The 26,568-nt window shown below is 40.1% G+C and overlaps 1 protein-coding gene across 1 annotated transcript in view; it reads right to left on the reverse strand.

Moving 5' to 3' along the window:
- INTS9 (integrator complex subunit 9) overlaps positions 1 to 26,568 on the reverse strand; it is a 102,545-nt gene that overhangs the window by 34,518 nt on the left and 41,459 nt on the right. Inside the window, exons 4-8 of the mRNA XM_058720793.1 lie at positions 23,994 to 24,056; positions 19,382 to 19,521; positions 17,078 to 17,164; positions 1,766 to 1,886; positions 796 to 930 (exon numbers count right to left, since the gene is read on the reverse strand). Of these exons, the coding sequence (XP_058576776.1) occupies positions 796 to 930; positions 1,766 to 1,886; positions 17,078 to 17,164; positions 19,382 to 19,521; positions 23,994 to 24,056 (546 nt within the window). The remainder of the gene's footprint in view (positions 1 to 795; positions 931 to 1,765; positions 1,887 to 17,077; positions 17,165 to 19,381; positions 19,522 to 23,993; positions 24,057 to 26,568) is intronic.

Below are 26,568 nucleotides of genomic sequence, written 5' to 3' on the forward strand. Positions count from 1 at the left end.
TGTGCTGACAGCTCAGAGCCTGGAGCCTGCTTCAGATTCTGTCTTCCTCTCCCTCTCCCTCTCTCAAATAAACAAACATTGAAAAATAAATAAAATACATTAAAATAAAATCTAAATTTCTCATCATGGTCAACAAAGTTCCACCTCACCTGGCTGTGCTCATTTCATGGACACCCCTGCTGACCATACTCAGCATGCTGCAATCACAATGGCCCCTCCTTGCTCTTCTGAACGTAGATTCATGAGCTAGGACTTTGCCTGTGGGTCACCATGGACCCTCTAATACCTAATGAGTGCTTGACACATACATAGTAGACCCTTAGTAAAGAAATAATTAACATCTGCTGAGTAAATGGGTGACCATTTCTGTTGTATATTAGGCTATGGTTATTGAAAGTGGTGGGAAATCTCAAAATCCTAGAGATGGACCCAAAGGCAGCAGGATCTTACAGAGGACCTTGCAATCCTAAACACTGGGACATGGGAAATCTACCTTTCAGGAAGAGTGTCTTAACATAAGGTTTCAGTTAAGCAAGATAAGCTCTAGAGATCTGCTATACAACACTGTACTGTAGTCAACAATAATGTATAGATAAAAATTATTAAAACGGTAGATTTCATGTTAAGCATTCTTACCAAAATAACAATAAATTTTTTTTTTTTTTTTTTTTAAATAGGATACATGTAGAAACCAAAATTAGGAAGATTTAAAAACAATTGATGATGTTCTGGATACATTATCAATTTGGGTTCAGTAACCAAAACACTGAACTGTTAAAAGAGAATCAGAACTACCTGGGGATGTGTGGTAAGTAAGGAGGATCCGGAGACATAGGATACTTTCTCATAATGGGACTGGATAATCCAGTTGGAGCTTCCAAGGGCATAGCCTGAGCTTAGTGGAGTCACCTGAACTGCACCAAAAAGCTCCTAGAAAAGAACCACAGTAAGAGAATGTGTGATGAGCTTTCAGCAGTACAGTCATACCAGATAAGTCTTTGCAGGAAAAAAAAAAAAAAAAGAAACAAACCAAAAAACCCCAGAAATATCCTTCTCTACTTAGATATAGAAATTTTAAAGTAAAACAGAAAGTATAAAGCAAAAACAAAAATCAATGGAGACCAGATGGTAGACCCAGAAAGCAATACTTACCCCCTGAGTTTCAGAATATCTACATGTACCAGGCACTCAGGCCTCACTCATGAAAAGACTGAGGCAATAGATTTTTTATTTTTTTAAATAAAGAGGCAATAGATTACCAGCAACACCAAAGAGACAAATACTTGGGTTTTCTTTTTCTTTTTTTAGGTTAGGCATTAATTGCCTGGTTGTTCTATACTGAGTGGCTCTGGGCCTAAGTTAACAAAAATGGGGACACTTACTATCAGGTCAGAGCTCAAAAGTTATACCTGCCAACAAATCGCTTCTTGATCTGTTTTATGCTCTTGTATTATTTCACTTGTCCAAAATCTATAAAGCTGCGCCCACTGTTCTCAAGTGAATAGGATGAGATGTCTTTCTCCTGACTCATTACATGCTGGTCAGTAGAATGCTGGCTAACGATGGGGAATGTAAGGGTTAGGAAAGAACACAACTATCAGCCTGGAGGGTGGAAGACAGAGGATAATGACAATTGCTCTGTTTTTTCACCTTGTACAAGATTCTCAGTAACTGAATGGCTGAAGAAAGGGAACGAGAAGATCCTCCCAAAGGGTAACAGGATGAATCAAAAGCATTCATGCATCACTTAAAACCATATACTCACAATTTTCTGAGAATATCCCACCAGCTGGATTTTGCTAAGGGCAGAGTTCACCTCTTGCATTGTATAACATCTTCTCCAGGTTGATACTTCGACTGCGTCCTTGAGTGGAGAAGGCAGCAGCCTGTAAATGCATCACAATGCCAACTCTGTGTTATCACGAAATCCTTTCAAGTAATTTGTCCACTTTATCTGAGTTATTACAACTTACTGGCATATAACTGCCTCCAGGATTCTTTTTTTTTATTTTAATTTTTTAAAGTTTATTCATTTTTTTGAGAGAGAGACACAGAGAGTGAGTTGGGGGAGATGCTGACAGAGAGGGAGAGAGAGAATCCCAAGCAGGCTCTGCACCATCAGCATGGAGCCTGATGTGGGGCTTGAACTAAAGAACTGTGAGATCATGACCTGAGCTGAAACCAAGAGTTGGAGGCTTAACCAACTGAGCCACCCAGGCACCCTGACAGGATTCTTTTATAATCATTTTCATTTCTGTAAGGGTGGTAGTACTGCCCCCCTTTCACTTCTGAGTCCTCTCTCTTTTTTCTTGGTCTAGCTAAAAGTTTTTCAGTTTTGTTGATCCTTTTTTAAAAAACCCTAACTTTTCTCTATTTTCCTATTCTCCATTCTGTTTATCGAGCACAAAGCTGGATATGTTTTTTTTAATTTAGTCTGACCATCTCTGACATTTGGACTGCTTAATACATTCACATTTATTATTGATATAGTTGGATTATGTTTCCCAATTTAACTTTTGTTTTCTGTGTGCCTCAGGTCTTTTTTTTCCCTCTGTTCCTCCTTTACTACTTTACTACTGATGCAGCCTTTTAATTTCCTTCACGATTAGGACATTTCAACTGCTCCTCCCTGTTCACGAGTGATATATGAAATACACTTTACTCATAGGCCTGCAAAGCTATAGAAAGGGATTGAGTTAAACACAGCTGAAGCTTGGCATAAAGGAGGAAAATAAAACACAATTTGTGACCTTTCAGATTAGCATCAGGAGTATCCCTTAAAACAAGCAAACAAAAATTTGTCATTAGAAAAACACTGTATTGTTTGCTGTAACAGACTCAGGAACAGACCTGAGAGAGGGACTTCCCTGAGATTCTCTGTACAAATAGGTCAAGGATTTTCTGGTGAACTGAAAGTGTGTGTTAGTTCTGTTCTCTCTCCTTAAATACCACTGAATATAGTTAAGGGCTACACACACACACACACACACACACACACGCCTTTAAGACAAAGAGAATGAGAGAAGAGACATAGCAAAAGCATTTTAGAAAGTGGAAAGTAGGAAGACAAAAAACTGACTTAGCAGACACAGGAAAGTTTAATTCAAGCAATTTATACTGCAGAACCCACAAAAAGCTCAGCAATCTGAAACAATAGGTATATCTGGAAGTGAGACTGAAGGTGAGCCTAAAAACAAGGGGATTTGTTGAAAAAAACTGATGAGAAATAGAACCTTCCAATTCTCCTCATCTATTCCACATAGCTCAGCACTGCCTCTTCTCCTCCCAGGCATGTTGCTAGAGGTTACTCTCTGGAGAGAATAAAAATGAGGGTATGGACTAGGGGAAACCAACAACTAGAAGCAGCTCTGTTATTTTTCTTTTAAATTTTTTTTAATGTTTATTTTTGAGAGAGAGAGAGTGCAAGCAGGGAAGGGGTGCGCGCGCGCACACACACACACACACACACACAGAATCCGAAGCAGGCTCCAAACTGTCAGCACAGAGGCCAATGTAGGGCTCGAACTCATGAACCATGAGATCATGACCTGAGCCGAAGTCAGATGCTCAACCGACTGAGCCACTCAGGTGCCCCTAGAAGAAGCTTTATTAAGCAAAGTTTATATACCAAGAGTAACAATTTTCTTCTCCTCATATGGCTCCCAGAACACTATCAGTCAGGCTTATATCCTCCAGGGGGGTAGGAGACCAGAAGAAACTTCTCTGAAAAATTTGATCAGTACCAAAGAAAACAATCAACTAAAAGACACCGCCACTGGGGGTTTCATGATAAAAAGGCCCAACCAGATTACAGTATGGTGAAGTCTATAATTCAGCAAGACTTAACTCATGGTACACAGATTTTCTAATCAGTTTTTTTACTGTCCGACTCTTTTTAAAAAAATCTTTTTTTTACTGTCCAACTCTTCAACATGAGCCAAGAACCAAGGATTACCATACATGTGAGGAAAGTCTCTAAAATGATAAAGGCCAAAACAAATGAAGGGAGGAGGACAGGAAATAAATTAGGCTGGTAGAATAAAACTTAAAAAAATACTATCATTATGATCCTTAGATAAACAAGATAGTATATCTAAGAAAAGAGAAGAGACTTTTTAAAAAAGAGGGATAATGAGAAAAAGTTTAGACATAAAAATATAACAGCAGAGACAATGAAATCATGCCAACATATCAAAATTTCAAAATAAGTTAAAAACATAAAAAAAATTATACAAGACACAAAAGAACCACATAAAACAAAAATCAGGCAAGGAAGATGCAACATACAGAGCACAGGAGTCCCTAACAGAAATCCAAGCCAAATACTAAAACCTCTAACTGCTAAAATAAAAAGAGGCTTGAAACTACACACTGAAAGAACTGAACGCATACCTGAAATACCGACCCAGAAGAACACAAGATATATTCTGGGAAAATATTTACACTATAAATAAAACAAACTTTGGGGGCAACTAGGCAAAAAGAGCGAGTGACTTACAAAGGAAAAAATATGATACCAGAGTTTCAACAGCAATGCTGTTTTACTCAAAGAAAACAGAGTAAAATATTTAAGACATTCAAAGCAAGAAAATGCAAGCCAAAGATTATACAACTAGCAAAACTGACTTTCAAGGTCACTGAGCACAGATAAACAATTATTAACCTGCGAGAACTCAGGGAATATTGTTCTCATGATCCCATCCTGAGACAGCTTCTGAAGAATGAGTTTCCGATAACCAAATTGACTACAGAAACATCAATGTATCAGATGAACGTTTATGTGCAGTTTTCCAGAAGTAAGGCCAAATGAAGGTTCAGAGGGAGAGAGGATAGAATATGAGGGCTGTATGTTCTGATAATATAAATATAATAAAAGCATGAAAAAAAGGGAAGGAAAAATACATATGCTCCTTCCTTTGAATGACAACCTAGAAACAACAACCAATCAGAAGTAAGGAGTATTGTTAGCAACCAGAACGGGAGCTTAAAATTCCATTTCCAACTAAAAGAATACAGAGTTTTTTAGAGAAATGGGGGCTTCCAGATTTAGGACAGGGAATAAACAAGAGGAGTGTTAAACTAGATTAGCAAGGAAACAAAGGGTACATACAAAGGTCACAATAAAAGGACACAGTGGACACCATGAAAAGGCTCACTGTCCAAAGATGGGAAAATCTGAGCTGCAAAAAGACAATATTGGAATGGGTCAAAATCCATGACATATGTGTCAGAGTGGATTATAATTAGATTGGGGCATGGAGAGGAGCTTCTGAGTTACTGGAAATCTTCTATTTTAGACCTGAGTAGCAGTTATAAGGATGGTTGCTTTATAGTAATTTATTAACTATATATTATCTATTTTTTATTTGTATATTACAATAGAAGTTCATTTAAAAAATAGAAAAAACCATGCCCAAATAAGAAATTATAATAGCAGAAATGAAAAACTCATGGATAGGTTGGGAGGTAAAGAGAATTTCTCAGACGAAAGAGCAAACAAAAACAAAGGGATAGAAAAAGAAGACAGAAAAAAAAAAAAAAAACCTGAGTTCCTGTCCAAGAGGTTCAACATCTAAGTGTTAAGAATTCTAGAAAGAAAGAACATAAAACACAAGGGAGAACATTTTAAAAACAAAAAAAAATTTTTGCCAAAATTGAAGTTCTTAACTTTTCAGACTTAAAGTTTTTATAAAGCAAACATGCTTTCTAAAAAAAAAAAACAATATTTTAAGCTCTGTAGACCACATTCTGTCGCATCATTCAACCTAGCTATGTAATGCCACAGAAAATATGTAAATGCATGAATGTGGCTGTATGCCAACAGAACTTTACTTATAAAAACTGGCAGGACACATTTGGCCCACAAAACAGGGGCTTGGCCACAGTTGCAACCTCTGTTCTAGATAAGGACCCACTAAGTACTCAGCCCATGAATGAAAACTGTCCCTTAGTAAAACCACATCATCATGATTTTCTTTCTTTCTTTTTTTAATATCATCGTGAGTTTAAGGAACAAAGAGGATATTCTAAGTTTTCACAGAGGAGTAAGAGGGATACATACCACAGATTTAGACTCAGAATAGTACTGGACTTATCTTTTTAAAAAAAAATTTTTTTTCAACGTTTTTTTATTTATTTTTGGGACAGAGAGAGACAGAGCATGAACGGGGGAGGGGCAGAGAGAGAGGGACACACAGAATCAGAAACAGGCTCCAGGCTCCAAGCCATCAGCCCAGAGCCTGACGCGGGGCTCGAACTCACGGACCGCGAGATCGTGACCTGGCTGAAGTCGGACGCTTAACCGACTGCGCCACCCAGGCGCCCCAGTACTGGACTTTTCAACAGCACTTCTGGAAGCTAGAGAAAATTTATCAAATCCGGATTTCTACCCATTGGAGGGTGAGGGCACAACAAAGGCATTTTAGATGTGCAGTGTCTCAGAAAGTTTGCCTCCCATGCACTCTTCCTCAGGAAGTTAGTAGGGAATGTGCCTGGCAAAATGAAGGCATGAACAAGAAAAAGACCCAGAAAACAGAGGTTGCAACAGAAGAAAGAGGTGAGGATCTCTTCAGGATAATGGTGAAGAAAATCCTACATGGAGAGCCATGCTGCAGGCCCAAGAGCAGCTGAGATCAGACGGGGGAAAGAGAAGGTTCTGGGAGAGAATTTCCAAGAAGATAAAACTGTTACAACACACTGAGTTTGAACATACTGAGGAGAGACTTGTACAAAGAGACAGGTTGGAGATAAATTAGTAAGAAGTGTATAGGAAACTAAGCAGACAAGATCATTACTAACTCAAGGGAAAACAAAAAGTTGTACAAGAAAAGTAATCCTAACAATGTTATAAGGCCAGGGAGTTGCATTTATACAGTCAGAATAATATAAACACTGAATAGAGGTTTAGCTAACCTAGCACATGGATCACACTGTCCCAATTCTCCTTACCTTTGTTTCTCCAGCAACAAAATATTAATAATCCTTCTCTTTACCTTCTGCATAAACACACTCATGAAGATTTTATTTCACTTACCTGTCCTACATACACTGGATTGCTTTAGGTTTTACAATATTTATTCAATAAATATTTAGCCCTGACTATGGCCATAGCACTGAAGTCCTATAAGGGCTAGAACAGGCACAACATAAAGGCTTCTGCTCATAAGGAGTTTAAGTCTAAAACATTTTTACAACAGTACAAGGCAATAAAAAGATGTCAAAAGCCATGAGTCATCCCTGCCTGCAGACTTGCCTTCTCTCACTGAAGGGTCTAAAAGATATATTGAAAATGCAAATCCACACACACACACACACACACACACACACACACACGCCCACCCACCCACCCTCCCTCCCTCCCTCCCTCCCCTTTTTCACTTTAATGCTTTCCATTACATTCAGAATAAAATCCAAGGCTCTTAGCATGACTTTATAAGGCCCTTCTTTATCTGGGTCCTGCCTCAGCCTTTGTTCTGTATACTGAGCTATAAACAGCTCTCTTGGTGCCAGGTTTCCTCCAGCCTGTAACCTATCATGTTGTCTCCTCTTCATATTTTGTGTGGACAACACTTACTCCTTTAAAATCTAGACAGCTTCTTTTTCTCAGGTCTTGTGACAGTGGTCAAGGCCAGGTACACATCCTATGTGCTCTTTGGGAGAATGGCCTAACTGTGTATCAGAGACAGGGAAGTGGTACAGGAGAGCCCTTTGGATGCAGCTACTGGTAGGGGCTGCTGCTACTGCTTCTCTTCTCCTTTCACACCCCTGTTGACTCTCTGCCAACTACTTGGAGGAAGGAGAGGTTTCTCTCAGAGGCACCTGATGGAAGAAACAGGATTTACAGTCTTGTCTGGATATAAATCCCAGCATTACTTCTTCACCTCTGAGCCTCAGTTTCCTCATTTGTGAAACTGGGAGAGCAGCACCTCTAGAAGAATTTAGAGTTGTTCTGTGAGGGGTAAATAGTATAATGTACATGAATGTCTGGCAGAGAACAGATGCTGAATAAAGATGGTCTCTAACCACTCCCTCCCCCAACTCCTCCCCTCCCAAAACACAGCCAACACAGCTCCAGGAACATATGCATTTTCCAACAGTATCAGAGTAAACTTCAGCCCAGGGTGATTTACTTCAATGAGCAGCAATGACTCTGAACTTGAGTGGCCCACGCACTGCTCTATAGGGTCTCAAGAAAGAACCCAAGCTACTCCCCTGCTTTAGCTCCTTTAAATTCCTCAGGATCAGGGAGCTTCATGGTTTGGGCACCCTAGTGCTGACCTTCATAAAAATAAAGACTTCTTACTTTGGGCTGGGTAGGAGAAGAAGGGTTTGTTTCTAAGCTTTAAGCCAGAGCTGGAAGGCTATTATGGGAGTGGCTTGAGAGGGTGGGGCGGATGAAAAATAACACTTGCAGCCTAATCACATCTTTCAACTTAGGTGAATTTGTCTTACACTGCCCTCAGCTTTGCCAAGGCGCTGCAACAGAGTCATCTCTGTTAGAGGTGGAGCAAAAAGTCATACTCAAGGCTAGATTCAACCCGCTTTCCTTACAGTGAACCTTCTTCCCATCCCTGGACAACCAGTACGGCCATTACCCGAAACAACTTTCTGGGCTTTACTTTCTTCCCTTGAGGACCCTTCCCAGCATACTCTCCCCTTGCCATCTGGGACAGTGTCCTCTACAAATTAAGCAGATTAAAATATGAAACAGTCTTTCTCAAGACGAGGCATTTGGCTAATGTTTCCTTCACTCTCTGTTGGAGAGTAAACAATCATATATTCAACCTCTAGAATAAGCCACCAAATGCTGAGCCCTTGATAAGAGAAAAAGGGAAGACCAAAGATGTGAAATATCTATTACTTTTGTCTTCAACAGTCCAGAACCTACTTCTGGAGAAATTACTAGAGTGTAGAGAATAACAATTTCCTTAAGCAAAACAAAAGACTTGTGAAAAATTCAGGTATATTTCAACTTGGATCTTCTCTCATCTTCCCGTTAGGGCAAATGGCATAGAAATAATAAATTTATGTTCCAGAGAAACTGAGGAAAGCATCTGTTTATAAAGAAACATTCATGATGATTTTTAATAACTAGTTTAGGAGAGCACTGTTGGGAAGGAGATAATAGCCTTATTAAATACAACAATAAAAACAATAACATATATGTTTTTATTCCATTATATTGTATTACTCACACCATAGTATCTTTTTGCATTTTTGTATCCTGACTGAGCAGTGCCCAACACAAAAGACACTCACAAAATAAAAATGTCTGTTCACTTGTTGCCCCAGGAAAGGCAGGAACCAGTGAGTCAATTATTGACAAGTTCTGTCCAAAGTGCACCAATAAGTTTGGCTAGAGAGCCCTATGACAGTGTGTGAGGAGGTGAGAACTTCAGGGAAGAACCAACCAGTGAGCCAGAAGAGGAAGGCTATGCAGGTCCCAAGGACTCTGGTCTGGAGTCTGACCTGCTCAGTGTAGGGTTTTATGGCAGGCAGCTTCTAACATGGTCCTAAGGATCCCTGGCCTTCTGTATTCACTGCCTTGTGTGGTTCCCCTCCCCAGAGGGTGGGCTGGACCTAGTGGTTTGCTTCAAGTGAAGAGAATATGACAAAACTGAAGGGATGTCACTTTTTCTAAGATTAGTTTACTAATGACTGTGACTTCCATCTTGCCCATATTCTCTCTTTTGTCCTCTTGCTCACTATGATGAAACCGCTGTGAGACGCTCTGTGGACAGGTCCACACATAAGGGCCTGAAGGAGGCTTCAGTCCATCACCTGTGAGGAACAGAACTGTGCCATCACCCACGAGTGATTCCTTCCCAGTGGAGCCAGAGAGAGGTGAAGCTCTTGTAGGCGACTCAGAACAGACAACCCAGTGTTATTCATAAATTATAGTTTTCTGGATCACATGTTAGCACAGAACCCATGTTTAAATACCTTAACTAAGTCTGGGCTTTCCTGAGGTCTCCTCAATGACATTTTTACAAGCACTAATTATACAGAACTTCTGTAGAAGGGTATTCTTCATTATCCAATTTAACTTCAATTTTTGCTTATTTTGGTTGCAACATTGAGCGATTTACTTAACCTTTTCTTTCCACCATATTTCTAAACTGAGGGTAAAATACTTCCTTCAAAGATTGTTGTGAGGACTACAGCAAATGTGTATATATATATATATATATATATATATATATATATATATATATATGATAATCAGTGCTTTATGAAATTCAGCTTTTTAATGAAATTCAATCACTTTAGCTCCCCCCTTATACTTAAATTCTTTGGGTATCTTATTCTGGTACCTTTTATTGAGTACACTATTTTTCAGATTTAAAACTAATTATTTGTCATTTATTTTTCTATTGGGAAATATCCAGAGGTTTCCTTTTTCATACAGGTTTGGTGACAAAATTTCCACAATTTTGGTGAATTTCCTATCAGCTGCAGAAGAGATTTAAACTAGGAATTAGTCAAATATACTGGTGGCTTTTTCAAATGACCAAAGTTTCAATAATCCTTTCTACAATGTTAATTTCCAATTCTTTTCTCTCTTTCCTGGTATGTACTGGCTGGTTTGAACCAATCCAGTCACTTCTCAATCATGCCATGTTGCCCTGTTTTTGCCTCTACCCTTCCTTTATCTTAGAATCGCCTCTTCCCTCTTTGAAACTCTACTTAAATCTGCCAAGTCCAGTATAAGTCTGGCCACTTAGTATATAATCTTTGCTTGACAAGCTCCTTGGGTACAGGGATTATGTCTTAAACTTTTGGGGGCATTTTCCTGCAAACTTATCATGATGTCAGGCACTTGGCAGTTAGTCAATAAGTCGTCTGAATTCCATATTTATATTCACAAATTCCTTTCATTGACACCCTTTTCTTACTCCTTTGCGATATTTAGTCACTTGGTCACTACTTCCTTATATTTCCTAACATCTAACCTAACTTTCCCTAAAATTCTGCTTGTGCTTACCTGAGGCTGTAATTATAGAGAGGGATTTATAGAGCCATTCGAAGCTATTAAGATGATTGGCTGATTCAGGAAAAGTTGGATAAAGAAACCCAGTGGGAACTAGTTCTATTTTTTCTGGCTTTCTAATTTATCAAAGTCAAGTTCTCAGAGTCTAAATGTTTAATAAGTACTTTCTAAAAGATTTCATTGTTTTGTTTTTTCTTATCACACTTGAGTACTTAAGAAACTTTCCCCCAGTGTTCTGACATCATGCCAGAGCTCTGCTGTCTCTTCTTCCATCCTACCAGCATCCAACAAGCAGCAAAGACCATGTGTTTGTGTTAAAGAGTAAGACTTTTAAGTCCATAGGGACCACTTAAAAGCTTAGAGATAAAACACTGGTTGGGTTTTTTCTAAGTGTGTGATGAATGAAGGAATCTGCAAAATGAATGTAAGAGCAGAATACAAAGAATATAAGCAACAGCAACGTCTTTTTCCTCTCATTACAGGAAAGTGTGCTTAATATACATGTGAATCGGGTGGGGTGGAGATATTTTAGCAGAGTGATGATCTATGTGGAGTTTACTAAAGTGGAGCTTGATAATCAAGCATTTCTCAATATTTCTTTTTAAGTTTATATGAGAGAGAAAAAGCACGTGAGCAGCGGAGGGGGTGGGGGTGAAGGAGTAAGACAGAGAAGAGGGAGACGGACAATCCAAGTAGTCCTGCACTGTCAGTGCAGAGCCCGAGGTGGGGCTTGAACTCCTGAACTGTGAGACCATGACCTGAGCCAAGATCAAGAAGAGTCTGACGCTTAACCAACTGAGCTACCCAGGCGCCCTGGGCATTTAATATTAACCTAAAACTATAATTTCTGATTTTTGTTTTAGACCCATTTATCTCTAAAAAGGACAAAGGCAATTGCTTAGGCTACTAAAGCACAATAGAAACAATTCTCCAGAGTACCTAAACTACCTTTGCTTTGATTCCATTCTCATCAAAAAAACCTCTTATCTATAACTTGATCTCTTAAGTGGACTTGCTGACCAGACCAGAGTGTCCTAGATAGATGAACCATTTTAGTTCTGGAGCCAGGCAGATGTCTCAGTATAAAGTAATTAAATGGGATTTTTGTTTGTCAGTCAATATCCTGGGAGTTTAGTTAGCCGGAATCAGTCCCTCAGAGGCTAATCAACTCTGAGTGAAATGAAATGATTAAGTTTCTGGAACTGCAAAGCTCAAGGACAAGCAGTGATGACTTCATCAAAGTACTGCCACTCCATGAACACTGGCTTAAGGAGCCTCTCCCTTGGACATCTTTAAAAGCTGTAACCTAAGTGAACTTAGAGATAATTTAATTCAATTCTCTTGTTTTACAGAAAAGGAGACTGAGTGCCAGCGTCTGGATGACAGTGCTAACTAACAGGAGACAACTGTGGAATCAGAAAAATGGTTTTCCTTCTTTTATACTACCTTACTTTCATCAGGAAAGGTAGCACCTAAAGATAAATTAGGTTGTGGAAGGCACATGTGTGCTGATTACGGAAAAGAGGTTATGTGAGCCAAGGGTATCATTAAAGGGGAAAAGGATGCTGGTGTTTACAGAGCACCTACAATGTGCCTTGCACTGTTTGAAGGACTCTCATGCTACTTATTTAGTCCTCAACACAACCCTGCAAGGCTGCTAATGTTATTCTTGTTTTATAAATGAAGAAACAGAGCCTAGAAGAAATAAATTGCTACAGCTACTGAGAAGCAGATATGAAATTTAAACACCTGTCTATTTGATCTCCAAGCCCATAGCTTTAATTTTTTCCCGACCATATAGTTAGCCCTGATAAATTCCTCTATAAATACCCATGGAGCATCAGAGCTGAGGAACTTCAACCATGTCTTCTTTTATGTTTTTTATAAGGGATGAACCCACATATTTGAGCTCTGACTACTGAAAACTGCCACAACATTTCTGCCAGGAATATATCGGTGCATAATTCCTTAATGCTTGCAAGAAGGTTATGACAATATCCTGTAATGATTTATCCTTAATTATAACCGTAGACTTCTAGGCTAATACAGGAAAATCCTACCTGCTAGTTTAGTTTCTTAAGTGGAATATTCTGTTCTAAATTTTCCTGTTAAAAACCCTAAACCTTGAAGTGGGTATGGGAAAGTCAGAGACTCAAAAATTATCTTGCAGAGGGAGTCTCCTTTTCCTACCCTTCAAAATCTCTTTTTCAAGAAGAGTAAACTGCGGCCATCAAAATGAGGAAGAAAGGTGTCTAACTTCTAAATAAATCTCAAGGAGTGGTGTCAACTGAGGCAGGGGAGTCAGACAGCTGCCAAAAAGCAAGAGTAATAGCTTCTTTTGGTATACATCCTAATACTAAATCAAACGCTAACTCAAACTAACTTCAAATGATTTAAGAGAATTTGTCAGATTCCTTTGACCAATGAGTCTGAAAGGTTTTAATTAATTTATTTTTTTAGTTCATGGTCTTATTAAATAACTTAAGCTACCAAAATGCATCAATTCTAGGCACTTAACCAAGAGACCGCCTGTGTGAAGTTTAAGTAAAAAACTGGGGGCCTGAGTCTCAAATCCAACTCAGAGGTGTTTTACTTGGATCATACAGGATTTTATCTTCGTGTGTGAGCCAACATTTTAAAAAGATGAAAAAAAAGTCACATTTAAAACATCCAGAGTTTGGGTTTCTCTTAAAAAAAGAAAAAAAGAAAAAGAAAAGGAAGATTTGGCAGCAATAGACTCACGTTTCCATATGGCCATAATCTGCTGAAGCTGTGCCCCTTTAGAGGGATGTGATCCCTAGTCCACAGTTACAGGTGGCCCACCTTACTCTTGTATTGACCTTTCCCATCCCTGGAGTCATCTGAGTTTGTAAGCCCTACTTAAGACCCCTCTCAACAAGGTGAGTACAGGAATTAAAGGAGGAAGAAAAGGGGGGAATGAAAAAATAGAAGACATAGCCCATATCACTTGGGAAAAATGTCAATGTATCAGACAGCAAAAAACAGTGTTTCTCACTCAATTTAGTGTGCCACAGTACTTTGGGACACTAGATATGAACTGGCTCGTGACAGAAATTTTAAAGTGATGTAAAGCCTTCAGCATAAATGTTATTCAAATGAAGCACTTTTAGTATTCTGGCCCAAGGTTAAATTCTAGGTGAGTATTTCACAAGAACTCTTTTGTCTGATGTCAATTACAAAACAGCTCTTCAAATTCCTCTACTGCTTGTAATATTTATGCGGAGTTTATCCAGGAGAAAAAGAGGACATGGCTTGCTCGGTTTGTTTCTCTAACACTCAGCATATTCTTTCCAATAAGAGTCTTCTCTTTATCAATAACTATGGCTCATCTTGTGCTCAGATGCCAAAACACAATACTTGATCAGGATCAGAAATATGGTTTCAATATATGAAATAATGAAATGAGGTCTTCTCCACTAGTCCAAGTTATTCGGCTTGCTCCTTTACCAAGTTAGCTTTCAACAGTTTCAGACTTTTGCCCACTAGGTGGCGAGATAGTGAATTCAAGGTTTTAATTCAAGGAGCACCCTTCTTTAAAAGGGAGATTTCCTAAGCATCTTAGGAAATAACTTCCAGTCTACCCCTGCAACCTTGCCCTCCCCATCCTCTGCTCCTTCAAGGTCATTTCACCCTTCTCCCTCATAAACGATGGCACTTCTTTTGTAAGTCAGTTATCTCGTTGTATTTTACAAAGAATGGGAGGCAAAGGAAAATTGCCAAGGACTCTGCCCAAGGTCACAGAGGAAAAGGCAAAATAAGGACATGGGACTTCCTAAGACTTGGCCCAGGGTTTGGGAGCCAGGAAACAGTGACCTTTGAACATCACTTCTGGTGTGCCAAAATTATTTGTGGAAGAATACTGTAAGGGGTATAAATTTAAAAGGAGGAAATAAGAGCCAATGTGTACATGTTCCATGGGGAAAGAGATCAAAGTCCTAAAATTTCTAAGGCGGGAAATGCACACAGCTAGGTCTGATGTGCTCCAGTGGGCACACAGGAGAGAGAAAGAAAAGGGGAAGGAGGGATAGCAATGGGCAGGAGGAGAGGCAGCTGAGAACAAGAATGCAAAATGAGAAGGGAAAGGGACCTTGTTTTAGGCAGGTGGGTGTACACACAGAAGAGTCAGACACACGTTGAGTCTTTCCTACCATGAAGCCATACAGACACCATATATCCCTAAATCACAGAAATCGAGACCCAAACAATATCAATAAAACAGAGGAGAAAAATGAGCACAGTTACACATACTTCCTCCTCTCCTCACCTGAGGGGGCTCACATGCACTCAAAAAGTGACATGTGTGCCCTCAAGGCAGCCTGGCATAATGGTTAAAAGCACAAACTCTGGAACCAGGCTAGCCCTACTGCCTGGGTTCTAATTGAAATCCTACCAGTCACTAGTTGGCTGACCTTGAGCAAGTTACTTAACCTATCTGTGCCTGTTTTCTCTTCTGCAAAATGATCATGTTACAGAACTAAATAAATTAAGTAAAATGCTGAGACTTTAAGTGAATTAAGAAAAACAAGTGTCTGGCACACAGTGTAAGTTAAATAAAACAACACATACACAGAGGAAACTCATATGCTCAAACTCTGAAACAGTTACAGTATAAAAACAAAGCATATTCTCTTAGCTACACATACATATTTTTGTAGAAGGAATAGTCTACGAATTAAGTCTAAGAATTAAGACATTCTAAAGCTTAGATAACTAGAGAGCTCACAAATCACTGACCTAGAGGGAAAGAGAACACAGTGGCAAGGTGGCTGGAAAAGAGTGGACTTAGGCAGGCACACATGGGACACCCACTACTTAAAAAGCCAATGACGAGTTTTTACTCCAGACTCTGGATGCTAGGCCTGGAAGGCTGGGACCACTGTGATGGAGGGTAGGCTCACAGAAACCGCAGTATGCTCAGACTGGCTAGGGTCCTCCGCTACCACTGAAACATGAGCATGGAAGTAGAATCAAGCTGCCTCCTTGCCTCTACTATTATATTTCTACTATGTCACCTCTTATGATCTGGTTTTTGATCCTAGCACTCTAGTGGAACTAACCTCCCTGGGACTTCCATTAACCAAGGGTCTTACCTCCATCTTACATGATGATATTTCTGCAGCATCTGATACCAAATGACAAGGCCAGGTGTGGGGAAATTCCCTTTTACCCTGGGCTGCCGCTCAGCTCTCCTCTGATCTTCCTAAGGATGACTTCACAGCCTCTTTCACAATTCATATCAATTCTTCTCCATTCTGTCTTAGAAATTTCTTCATGCTCCCTGCTACTGCCTCCGTTCAGGCTTTTGTTCTCTCCCCTGGGTTTCTGAAAGAGTCCTACACCTGGTCTTTTGCCTCCATCTCTGCAGCCAACCCATCTTTCGTGCTGCTTCTAGAGTCACTTTCCCCCAAATGTGTGATCACAACATTCTTCTCCTTACAAACCTCCACAGAGGGACTTCCCACTCTCCATAACACAAAACTCAAACTTCACACATCAGATTCTTCATTATCTTGCTCCAATGTACCTCTATAGTTTCATTTCTCACCTCTCTGCTTTCCCACTCTCATCCACCCTGTACTTCTCACTGTTCCCTGAATATACTATATCCTGTCATGCTGTGCTGGGACGCACTTCCTGACCTATCAGGAAAGTCCTTTTCTTCCTTCAAGACCCACCTTAACTGCCACCTCCTAAGGATGTCCTCATCAGCTTCCCTACACAAAGAGTTCTTCATTCTCTGAGTGCCTATAGCACTGTGACGAGCACCTCTTACAATACATGCCATCCAAAGCTGTAATTTATCTGTCAATGGTCTGACTTCCCATCAACCCCTGAGCACCTCAAAGACAGCGCCAATTGTTTTACTAATTTTAAAAACCTTTTGGACCCTGTACAGTACCTTGGACATGGTCTCTCACAATATATTGGTTGTATCAAACATAGCTCTTCCATAAGATAGGGAGTTCTAACAGTAAAAGCGTAAAGCATAACACAAGGAACAAATGGTACTGTTTCACAAAGCCTGTGGGTCTACTGTCAAGGGGAACAGACAGATCTACTGCTCACCGCTGAATATCCTTGTTCTTCCACAAGGAGGCAGACTGAGCCTTGGGCACTCTTTCAATGAAATTCACCAGCTCTTCCATGAGAAGCCTGAGTTTAAAGAAAAAAGGGATGAGCACTCATAGAAAAATGAGAAAAACACCACATTCGTAACATGGTAGCCAAGACGAGTGAGCTTGTCTGCCTTCCCCCTCCCGAATCATTTTTCTCTCTGTTGCATATAAATTTGGACACCCATTCACATAAACCTGAACAGAAATCCAACCATCTTTTGAATTTCCATGTTAGACATTTTGAACATAAATGATTTAATTCACCTTTAAAACAAGCCTGGCATGTATCTTATCTTTGGACACTGAAATATACAAGCCCATGGTTTAGCTCTCATTCTTAAGATCTCTGCCTTCATGGAACTAAAAATATGAAAGGAGGAAAAGCCAAATGACTGTGAAGTACCTGATTTTGGTGGCAGCAGGGGTGGGGTAGGATTGTTTTTTGTTTTTTGTTTTTTAAATGTTTTTATTTATTTTTGAGAGAGACAGCATGAGCAGGGGAGGGACAGAGAGAGAGGGAGACACAGAATCCGAGGCAGGCTCCAGGCTCTGAGCTGTCAGCACAGAGCCCGACGCGGGGCTCGAACTCACAGACTGCGAGATCATGACCTGAGCTGAAGTCAGACACCCAACCGACTGAGCCACCCAGGCGCCCCAGGATTGTTTTTTTAATGACAATATTAAGTGGAAATTTTACACTGGAAAAGCACGTTTTCTTGACATGCGTTTTGGGAATTTACAAAATTCCACATGGAAGAATACTCTTAAGAATTAATCCTAAAAGCCTAACTCAAGACTTGCAAAAGGACAGGTTCTGTGTGCAGATCATGAGATAGATTACCACAAAATCACAACAGAGGGGAACCTAAGAAATGCTTTACTCGAGTGGATCGATGATGCAATGTGCTCTGAGAAGTGCATGGCAGAGACCTGTGAGAATCCTGGATGACTAGAGGATGACCAAAAAGCGAGAAAAAGATTTTCAACATCTTGACTCCCCTTTCAGAACGCAGTAGAGAGGACCCATATTGACTCAAATCCTCTCCCAATCAACATAGAGATACGGTAGGCTGTAGTTTTACTAGCACTTGAACGTTGAACAACTTCATTTCATTTCCATCGATTTATTTATTCCCCATCCCATCTCCTTTCATCTTGAAGGAACAGCACTAGTTCTAGCACATTCAAAGATCTGGGACCCAGGCACATTATCGTTCTGGCTGGAGTTCCTGGAGAACAGTCTGGTGTGTCCTTCCTCATGCTTTAACCTTTTCAGAGTAGAGTCTGATGTTTTCAGCTTATCCTCTCATTATCAGTGATCCACCACCATGTGTTTGCCTTTCCTATAATGTCCCTTCCTCAGATCTCCAGGCTTCTCCTGTACACATGAAATGTTCTTTAACGTGAACGGACACAAAAAACAAGGACACATTTGGTTTCTTTCTGGTAATTCCATCTTGTACTTTTGCAAGACACTGGAACCCGAAGCTAAGAGTCTGTATCAACACCTCGATCCTGTATTTTGAGTCTTGCTAGTTTCACTTTATACCATACTTGTTAGTCTGCTTCAACATAATTCTTTTTTCTGGGGTAGGTAATCTTCTTCATGTGATTTTTCTCTCACTAAATGATGCTATAGGTACTGGCAGCAACCACTTGCATCGTGAAGGCTTGGGAGGTGCAGAGGAAGAGACAGCAGAGCATTCTCAGAGACAAAGGCAGGCTCCTTTTACTCCTTAGAGCTCTGAGTTTCACCCTGTCACAAGTACAGTCAACTTAACCATCTAATTACTTATCCTGTTTTCTACAAGCTGTCTCCATTTACAGTCTGTGCTAAATCATACAGGGAGGAAATTCTGAAAGCAAAGTAATACGATCTCTTCTTTTCAATAGGCTATGCTCCTTTCTCCTGAAGCTCTTTGCATTACATCTTTGTGACATCTTACTCAACGTTACCTCCTCTAATTAGGGTCATCTGCACAGAGGACCGGTCTCTGTGAACACCTTCTTCCACTCTTTGTTTCAAAAAACCAAACAAAAGACTGAGACTACTTGCTGCATTAATCTTGAGGCAATTCCAATGAATGCTTGTTTTATTTGTGGAGAGTAGTCTACTCACACCAATTCTACTTCTGGGTTAGCTGCTCAGAAGGAAACACCAATCACTCTTGGCACAACATTCTGTTAAATGGTCACCAAGGAAGGAAGGAGTTCTTCAGCCACTTTCTGCTGCTGGGAGAATAAATACTCTCACCTGCCGATCTGGACGGTGGGCTCTGTGGCATACACTGTGCCTGTGAAACCAGTGTGCTCAGTGATGTAGGGCAGTGCCATCATGCAGTGGTAGTTAGAGATGAGGATCACATCTACCGTAGACAGATCTATTAGCTCGGTCTGAAAAGAAAGGGGAGGGAATGATACATATCTGTTCAGGGCACATAGATCAACATGATGTGACTGAAAAATGATGCTGTCAGAATGCAGAGGAGTTGTTCTTGTACTACAGAATAATGATGCCTTTCATGCAATGCTTCTATTCTCTCATTTTAGGATGTTTCCTAATGTTGGCATTAAGTAGCAGGACAGGATGGCTAACAGCGAGAATGCAGCCAGTCAGTGCACCAGCAGCACTCAGATTTTACCGAAATAGAGTTCTGAGTTAGGTAGATGAGGGGAAATGACAACAGGACGTCTCAGCAGCTGCTGCCTAGCACGTGCAACCAGGTACCGTGAAGCAGAAAGAGCACGACAGAAGCCGTGAGGGGAATGCGAATCTAATGCACCACTGCCATGGATTACTGGTGACAGAGGGAGCAGCTTAGGCACAAACTAGCCCTTCACAAGGCAAATGCAGGAGGAAACTTCTTTTTCTTCTAGAGGGAAATTTTGACCACTAGTGCTGGATATAGATCCAAAACAAATCTAGTGTCAGAATCACAAAAGGAAATTATACTGTCATATTCTGCCCTAGCCTTAACCTTAAATTTACCTTTTACTCCACTATTAAGGTCACATGAAAAGGGAAAGACAGGTTGGCAGGTGAGGGAAAATGCCACTCGTGTTTAGTAAACTTTATGAAAACTCTTTCAGCAGAAAGGAATATTTCCCCATATATTTAAGTCCTACTTGTCCTTTAAAGCTTTAATTCACTTCCTCTGTTAAACCTTCCTGATTTGCCCAGATGAAAAAAACACAATTCTTTCTCAGAATTACCAAGGCATTTTCTGGAAGCCCTCTTTTTTTTTTTTTTAAGTTTATTTATTATGGGGGTGGGGGAGAGAGAGAGAGAGAGAGAGAGAGAGAGAGTGAGAGAGAGAGAGTGAGTGAGTTTGGGAGGGCAGAGAGACAAAGGGAGAGAATCCCAAGCAGGTTCTGCACTATCCGCCTGATGTGGGGCTTGAACTCACAAACTGTGAGATGATGACCTGAGCCAAAGCTGGATGCTCAACCAACTAAGCCACCCAGGTGTCTCTATGTAGATGCCCCTCTTATGACTGTTGCCATTCTGTAAAACAGCTCCTCAAAGCACCACTTTGTCCCTCCAATATTAAATGTCTCTGAGGGTAAGAATCCTGTGTGACTCATCTCTGTCCCCTCCCAGTTGTGGTAGGCAAGTGCAAAACAGGCCTAGGCGCACTGCTGTTGGAGGAATGCATCATTGGAACTGGCACTTTCTGTGGGAAAAGTGAATTGCGATTATTCAGAGACATTATCTCAATGACTAAAGTTACCTCTGAGAAATTGTATGGTGTACTAAGGACAGCATAGGGTAAGTCAAGGAAGTGTTTTAGATGGGAGAATGGGTTGTTGAACTAATATGTCTCCCACAGAGAAGAAGTAAGAACAAAGAGCTCTGTGCCATCTTGCAAATAATAGAGACAGTTTGCCATTTTGGCTGTGGGTATTTTCTGGTTGAATGGCTTTACATACAAAGTAAGTTAATTTAATAAAGCCGGCAAGAGATAATCAGCTCCTGAGGACAGCATGTAGATTAGAGGTCAGAAGTTACTCACTGCTAGGGCAATGGCAATCTGTGTGAATAAAATGCCTAATGACAGTAACAGCTAATTTACACCACCCTTAACTCCAGGTGTGCACTGCACTTCCAGGACAATATCCTCATAAGGAAGGGTCATGTAACATTCCAATAGTTCTATTCCCTACTACCTCTCTAGAACCATTCTTAAACAAATAAGAAAATTAAGACATAATCGCAGAGTGACAGATCCAGAAGAAAACAAGGGAATGCCTGGGTGGCTCAATCAGTTAAGTGTATGACTCTTGATTTCGGTTCAGGTCATGATCTCACAGTTTGTGGGATTGAGCCCTGTGTCAGGCTCTGTGCTGGCACTGTGGAGCCTGCTTGGGATTCTTTCTCTCCCTTTCTCTCTGCCCTTCCCCCCGCCCCCCCCCGAAATAAACTTAAAAAAAAAATTTAGAAAACAAGAAAACAACGGTTGAAACAACAAGAAAGCTCGAAAGCATCTCCTTTCCCTCTTGCACAGAGAAACTGGGTGAGTTTGAAATTTCTCTTTAATATGTAAGAATCAGTCCACAGAGTCTAGAATGATTAGAAATTTGGTAAGGACAGCTAGAAGAAAAAAATATATGTATACATATATATTCTGTCTGTATATATATCAAGGGTGCCTACATAAGCATTTTTCCTGAGAAATAAATTTAACATCCAAACCATGTTTATATACTCGCATTTATGTTTTTGTTTACATTCTCTCACTCAAAATCCAATAAAGATTATTTTAATTTTAAACTTGTTGTATATAGACATTTGGGTTCTATAGACCATGAATTGGGTCAAACACTCATAATTTATTGGTTTCTTACTATATTGCCCTAGACTTTATACTCAGTCTACAGTGTGGACTTAGGCAGATACAAAAATATTTAAGGTAGTTGCACTAGATTTTAAATTCCAGGAAGACTGGGATTAGCTCACCTATAAGTCTCTGAAGACTGCACTGGAATAAGTATATCTGTCCTGATTCTGTGACTCTCCTATTTTCTCCCAATCATACAATGCCCTGCCTCTACCTTAAAATAGTGACTATTACTAACTTGACACAAACTACAAGACAATACAAGCTGAAAAAACTTACATAGCTCTAGAAGCCTAAATATATCAATAATCCTTTAGCCAAGCAAAGGTGAACTGTGAAATAGTAATTTTTAAAAAATGTTTATTTAAAACATTTAAATGAGAGACACAGAGCATGAGCAGGGGAGGGGCAGAGAGAGAGGGAGACACAGAATCCAAAGCAGGTCCAGCCTCTGAGCTATCAGCACAGAGCCTGACACAGGGCTCAAACTCATGGACCGTGAGATCATGACTTGAGCCGAAGTCGGACACCTAACTGACTGAGCCAACCAGGTGCCCAAAATACGAATTATTTAGTTCCAATTTCTAATTGATTAGTACTCAATGGAGCAGGTCCGAAAGTCATCAGAACACCAATTCATAAATTCTACACTGTGGTCCATAAACTGAAGGTTGCTGCAGTCAGTGCCATATGTAGCAAGCTGAAAATAAATGCAGCACCTGGGATTAGGAATCTTTGAACAGATGGGGACCTGCCCCACCAATTCCTAAATGACAAATGAAGGTGACAAAAGATTTGAATAGCAGTTAGGAAGAGCTCAGGATTCTTGGCAACTCTTTACCTTCACTGTTTCTCTTACTACTTTATCTCAAACTTGTTCCCTTGTCTGCCACCTTCAGTTACCAATCTTGCTCCACAACTCCAAAAGGGCACATACACATACTTCAACGAGAGAAAACAAGTTTATCTACAGAATATCAAAGAAGGTGTTAAAATGGAAAGAGACAGAGAAAGAGTACAAAAATAAGGGAAATAGTACTTCAGATTTTCTTCTGGCACTGAATTGTGACAGTATTTTCTAGAGGCACCATAGTCCACTGGGTACATGGAAAGACCAGGATGGTAGCTTCTCACTGATTTCCTTAGGAACCTGGGACTAGCTACTGGCCTCCCTATACTTTGTTGAGAATGCCATCTAGACTGCTCTAGAGATCAGGACTCCGTCAACTGAGATTACTTAGCTGCATTTAAAGTGAATGGGGCAGGGGCACGCCTGGGTGGCTCAGTTGGTTAAGTGTCCGACTTCGGCTCAGGTCATGATCTCATGGTTCCTGAGTTTGAGTCACGTGTTGGGCTCTGTGCTGACAGCTTGGAGCCTGGAGCCTCCTTTGGGTTCTCTGTCCCTCTCTCTCTAACCCTCTCCCGCTCGCCTCTCTGTCTCTCTCTCTCAAAAATAAATAAAAACAAGGAAACAAAAAAATAAAATGAATGGAAACTGACCTTTGTTTTCTTTAAAATGATAAAACTGACCCCAAACTCTTAAAACAAGTGTCACTGTGATAATAATATGTAAGTGAATAGGTATCCGTGGCTCAATTCAGAATCTGTGAACTTCAAGCAATATTTGATATTACAGTTTACTGTATTGGTTGAATAATAGCAATTCCCAATTACCCACTGTAAGCAAGACTACAAACAGTATGGCTAATCTAAGACACAGGGATATAATTACAAAACTGAAAGGCTTGAGTTATTTCTGTATCATGCTCAGAACTATGCCCTGGTACAAGTGTCAGTGGGGATTATAGAAAGAGCTAGGAATACAAAAAGGAGAGTTAAATTTCTTACAGATAATATAAAAGGCTCCTAAATGATTATATTTTAGTTGCATGATAATGTGCCTGGAATAATAGATTCATTTCATTTTGAAAACAGAAAGCTAAGCCCCTTAAGATTATTTCTTGACTTCCATTTTGAGAGATGACAAGATATGCTTTGTTTCTACAATAAGAATCACTTTCATCTTACCTCTGGCAAGCAGAATTCAGGCACAGAATCCACAAATACATGACCTGAGCACTCTTTTAATTCCTAAAAGAAACCAAAAGGAAAAAATTCTAGGAAGAGATATCCAACAGATATAGCACCAAAGAAACTTCATCCCCAAACCAAACTTTCCATGAAGAATCACAGACTGCTAGAGAGTTGGAGGGAAGTCGGAAGGTTATTCAGGCCAACTGCTTTCGTGTTTAGGCTCAGGGAGATTAAGTGTCTTATGCAGGATAAAAAACGCTGGTTGGTGGCTGACTTGGGGCTTCAACGCGCATTTCTCGATGTCTCTTCAAGCATGTGTGGATATACGCTGCTTTCTAAATCACAATGCAGTGCTTCCCAAATAATAGTTACATAGCTTATACCAGCAATATCAGAATCATCTGGGAACGCTGATGGAAGTAAAGATTCCTAGGCCCCATCAAGGGATTAGAAATCTGGATATGAGGCCTTGAAACCTGTATTTATAATAAGCACCTCTAATGATTTTGTTATGCAATCAGGTTAGGAGTCCTGGCCAAGGACAAACGACTTAGAGGCTTTTTCTCCTCCTACCAAGGATCGAGGGGTGAGGGACAAGGGGCAAGCAAGGAGGGAGATGAAGCGCAGAGGGTAGGGATTAAACCACCACCACTACTATCACCTCTGTGAACGTAACCTTTGTCCTCACGGAGCGCACAATTCATTTGGGATTATAAACCACATGTATTTATTCAAGAGAAAAAAGTACACTTATATAGAAAGAGAATATAGTACAATTCCCTACTCTGCTTGTGCCCTACCATATTTAATATGTCTTAGTTTGAATTCCCTCATAAACAGACCTTGAGAAAATGGTGAGTGCAAGCTAACACGGAAGTGCTGAAAAAAGGGCAGGAGGATGAGAGCCCTGATGGGCGATCAGGGGAAAGGAAGGGGGCTGATCATGAGTATGTTACTAAGCTGTACCCCACTGTGGGCAGCTGGGACTTCTTCCCATGGGGAACTCTGAGAAATGGTGTGAAACACACACCTTGGAGTTACCCTCCTCAGAGGCAACAGATCTAGGATATTTATTTACACGGTAACTCCTGCATTTGTGCAGCTTCAGGGGAAAACTCTCCGGCAGACTCATACAGGTATGGGCAGCTGAAATTATGACAGAGCAGCACACTGAAGAGGCACGAGGGGGCCACCTATGGGGTCTGCTACAAATGCCTCCAGAAAGCCACTCGAGTGGCTATCTTCCCACATTATACTTGAAACTGAAATCTGTGGAGGATTTTTTGCTTCATCAAGGTCAAAGTTTTCTGTGACTTTATAAGGAAACCAGTAAAAGTGAGAATTTGCTCTTTCCAGAAAAAGAAAAATACTGTTAGAATTTTGTTCCATCATGTTTTCATTAGTCATTGAACATGTATTTCTATATATTCATATACAAGTGTCTTTACACATGGGAGCTTGAATGGTTTTATTCTCAATCTTTATCTGAAATTAGGGTATTAACTGTGTAATTCTCCTTCTGAATTTTACAGGTCTTATATCAGAACCTTGACAGAAGGTTTCCTCCCCTTACCTTCCACAGTAAACTCTGGTTCCGGTTCCTCTCTTTATATGACTACCTTTTAAACAGTGAAACACTAAGCCAAAAACAGACTGAAAATAGTTCTTAATTACAATGTACCTGCTAGCTAAAAACAAATGAACAATTACGTTTAATGGGAGAAGACTCCCAACTCCCTTAGGATGAGGTTAAATATGATTAGAGACAAATCATGGGAAATTTCAAAGCCCTGACTGCTCTTAAACTGGCTATGTAATCTTCTTCTCCATAATGCTACACATCAGGGCATGTCTAGCTCACATGACAGAGCCTCTTCTGACGCTTTCTGGCCTGGAGAAGCATATTTGCATTCCACGCACTTACAGTGCCCCTGTATTTTATTCACCACTCCCTTCTAATGAAATGCTCCCACATACACATGCAAGTCATTTTCGCTCACAATGCACTGGTAATGGGATGCTTCTGAGCCTTTCTCAGGGAATAATGATTTACAGCCAGCAGGAGAGTTAGGCTGAAATCAGGTGCACAGGTTTCTGAATGTCACATAATTTTATAGTTGGCTATGAGGGAAACCTAGTTTCAAATTATGCATTTGCCTTGCACTGGAGGTTGGGATGCAGTTACAGAAATTAATTCTGTAAAAAGATCCCCTCTTTATTTAACAGTACCTATTACAAGAAGGAAATGCCTTATGCGGATGAGTCATTTTGAGGATCTTTAAATTTCTTTAGTCTTTCAATTGTGAAACTTGGGAGAGGAAGAATGATTTAGAGGACTGAGAATGGCATGGATGAGCTTCACAGTTTTTGACCTTCCTTTGCCTGTGATTTTTTTTTTAGGAGAAAATGTGACTAGATTATAAACATTTTTTGTACCTTTGGTCTCTCATTTATAAATTAACTGCCTAAAAACTGGTCGGAGGAAGGAATTACTGTGATGATAATCCAATGTCAAAAATTTAATAGCCTTGAAGAAAAAAGTTATTTAAGTCATTTACTGTAGGGCTAG

The sequence above is a fragment of the Neofelis nebulosa genome, chromosome 3 (assembly GCF_028018385.1).
Source record: "Neofelis nebulosa isolate mNeoNeb1 chromosome 3, mNeoNeb1.pri, whole genome shotgun sequence".
Classification (NCBI taxonomy): Eukaryota; Metazoa; Chordata; class Mammalia; order Carnivora; family Felidae; genus Neofelis; species Neofelis nebulosa.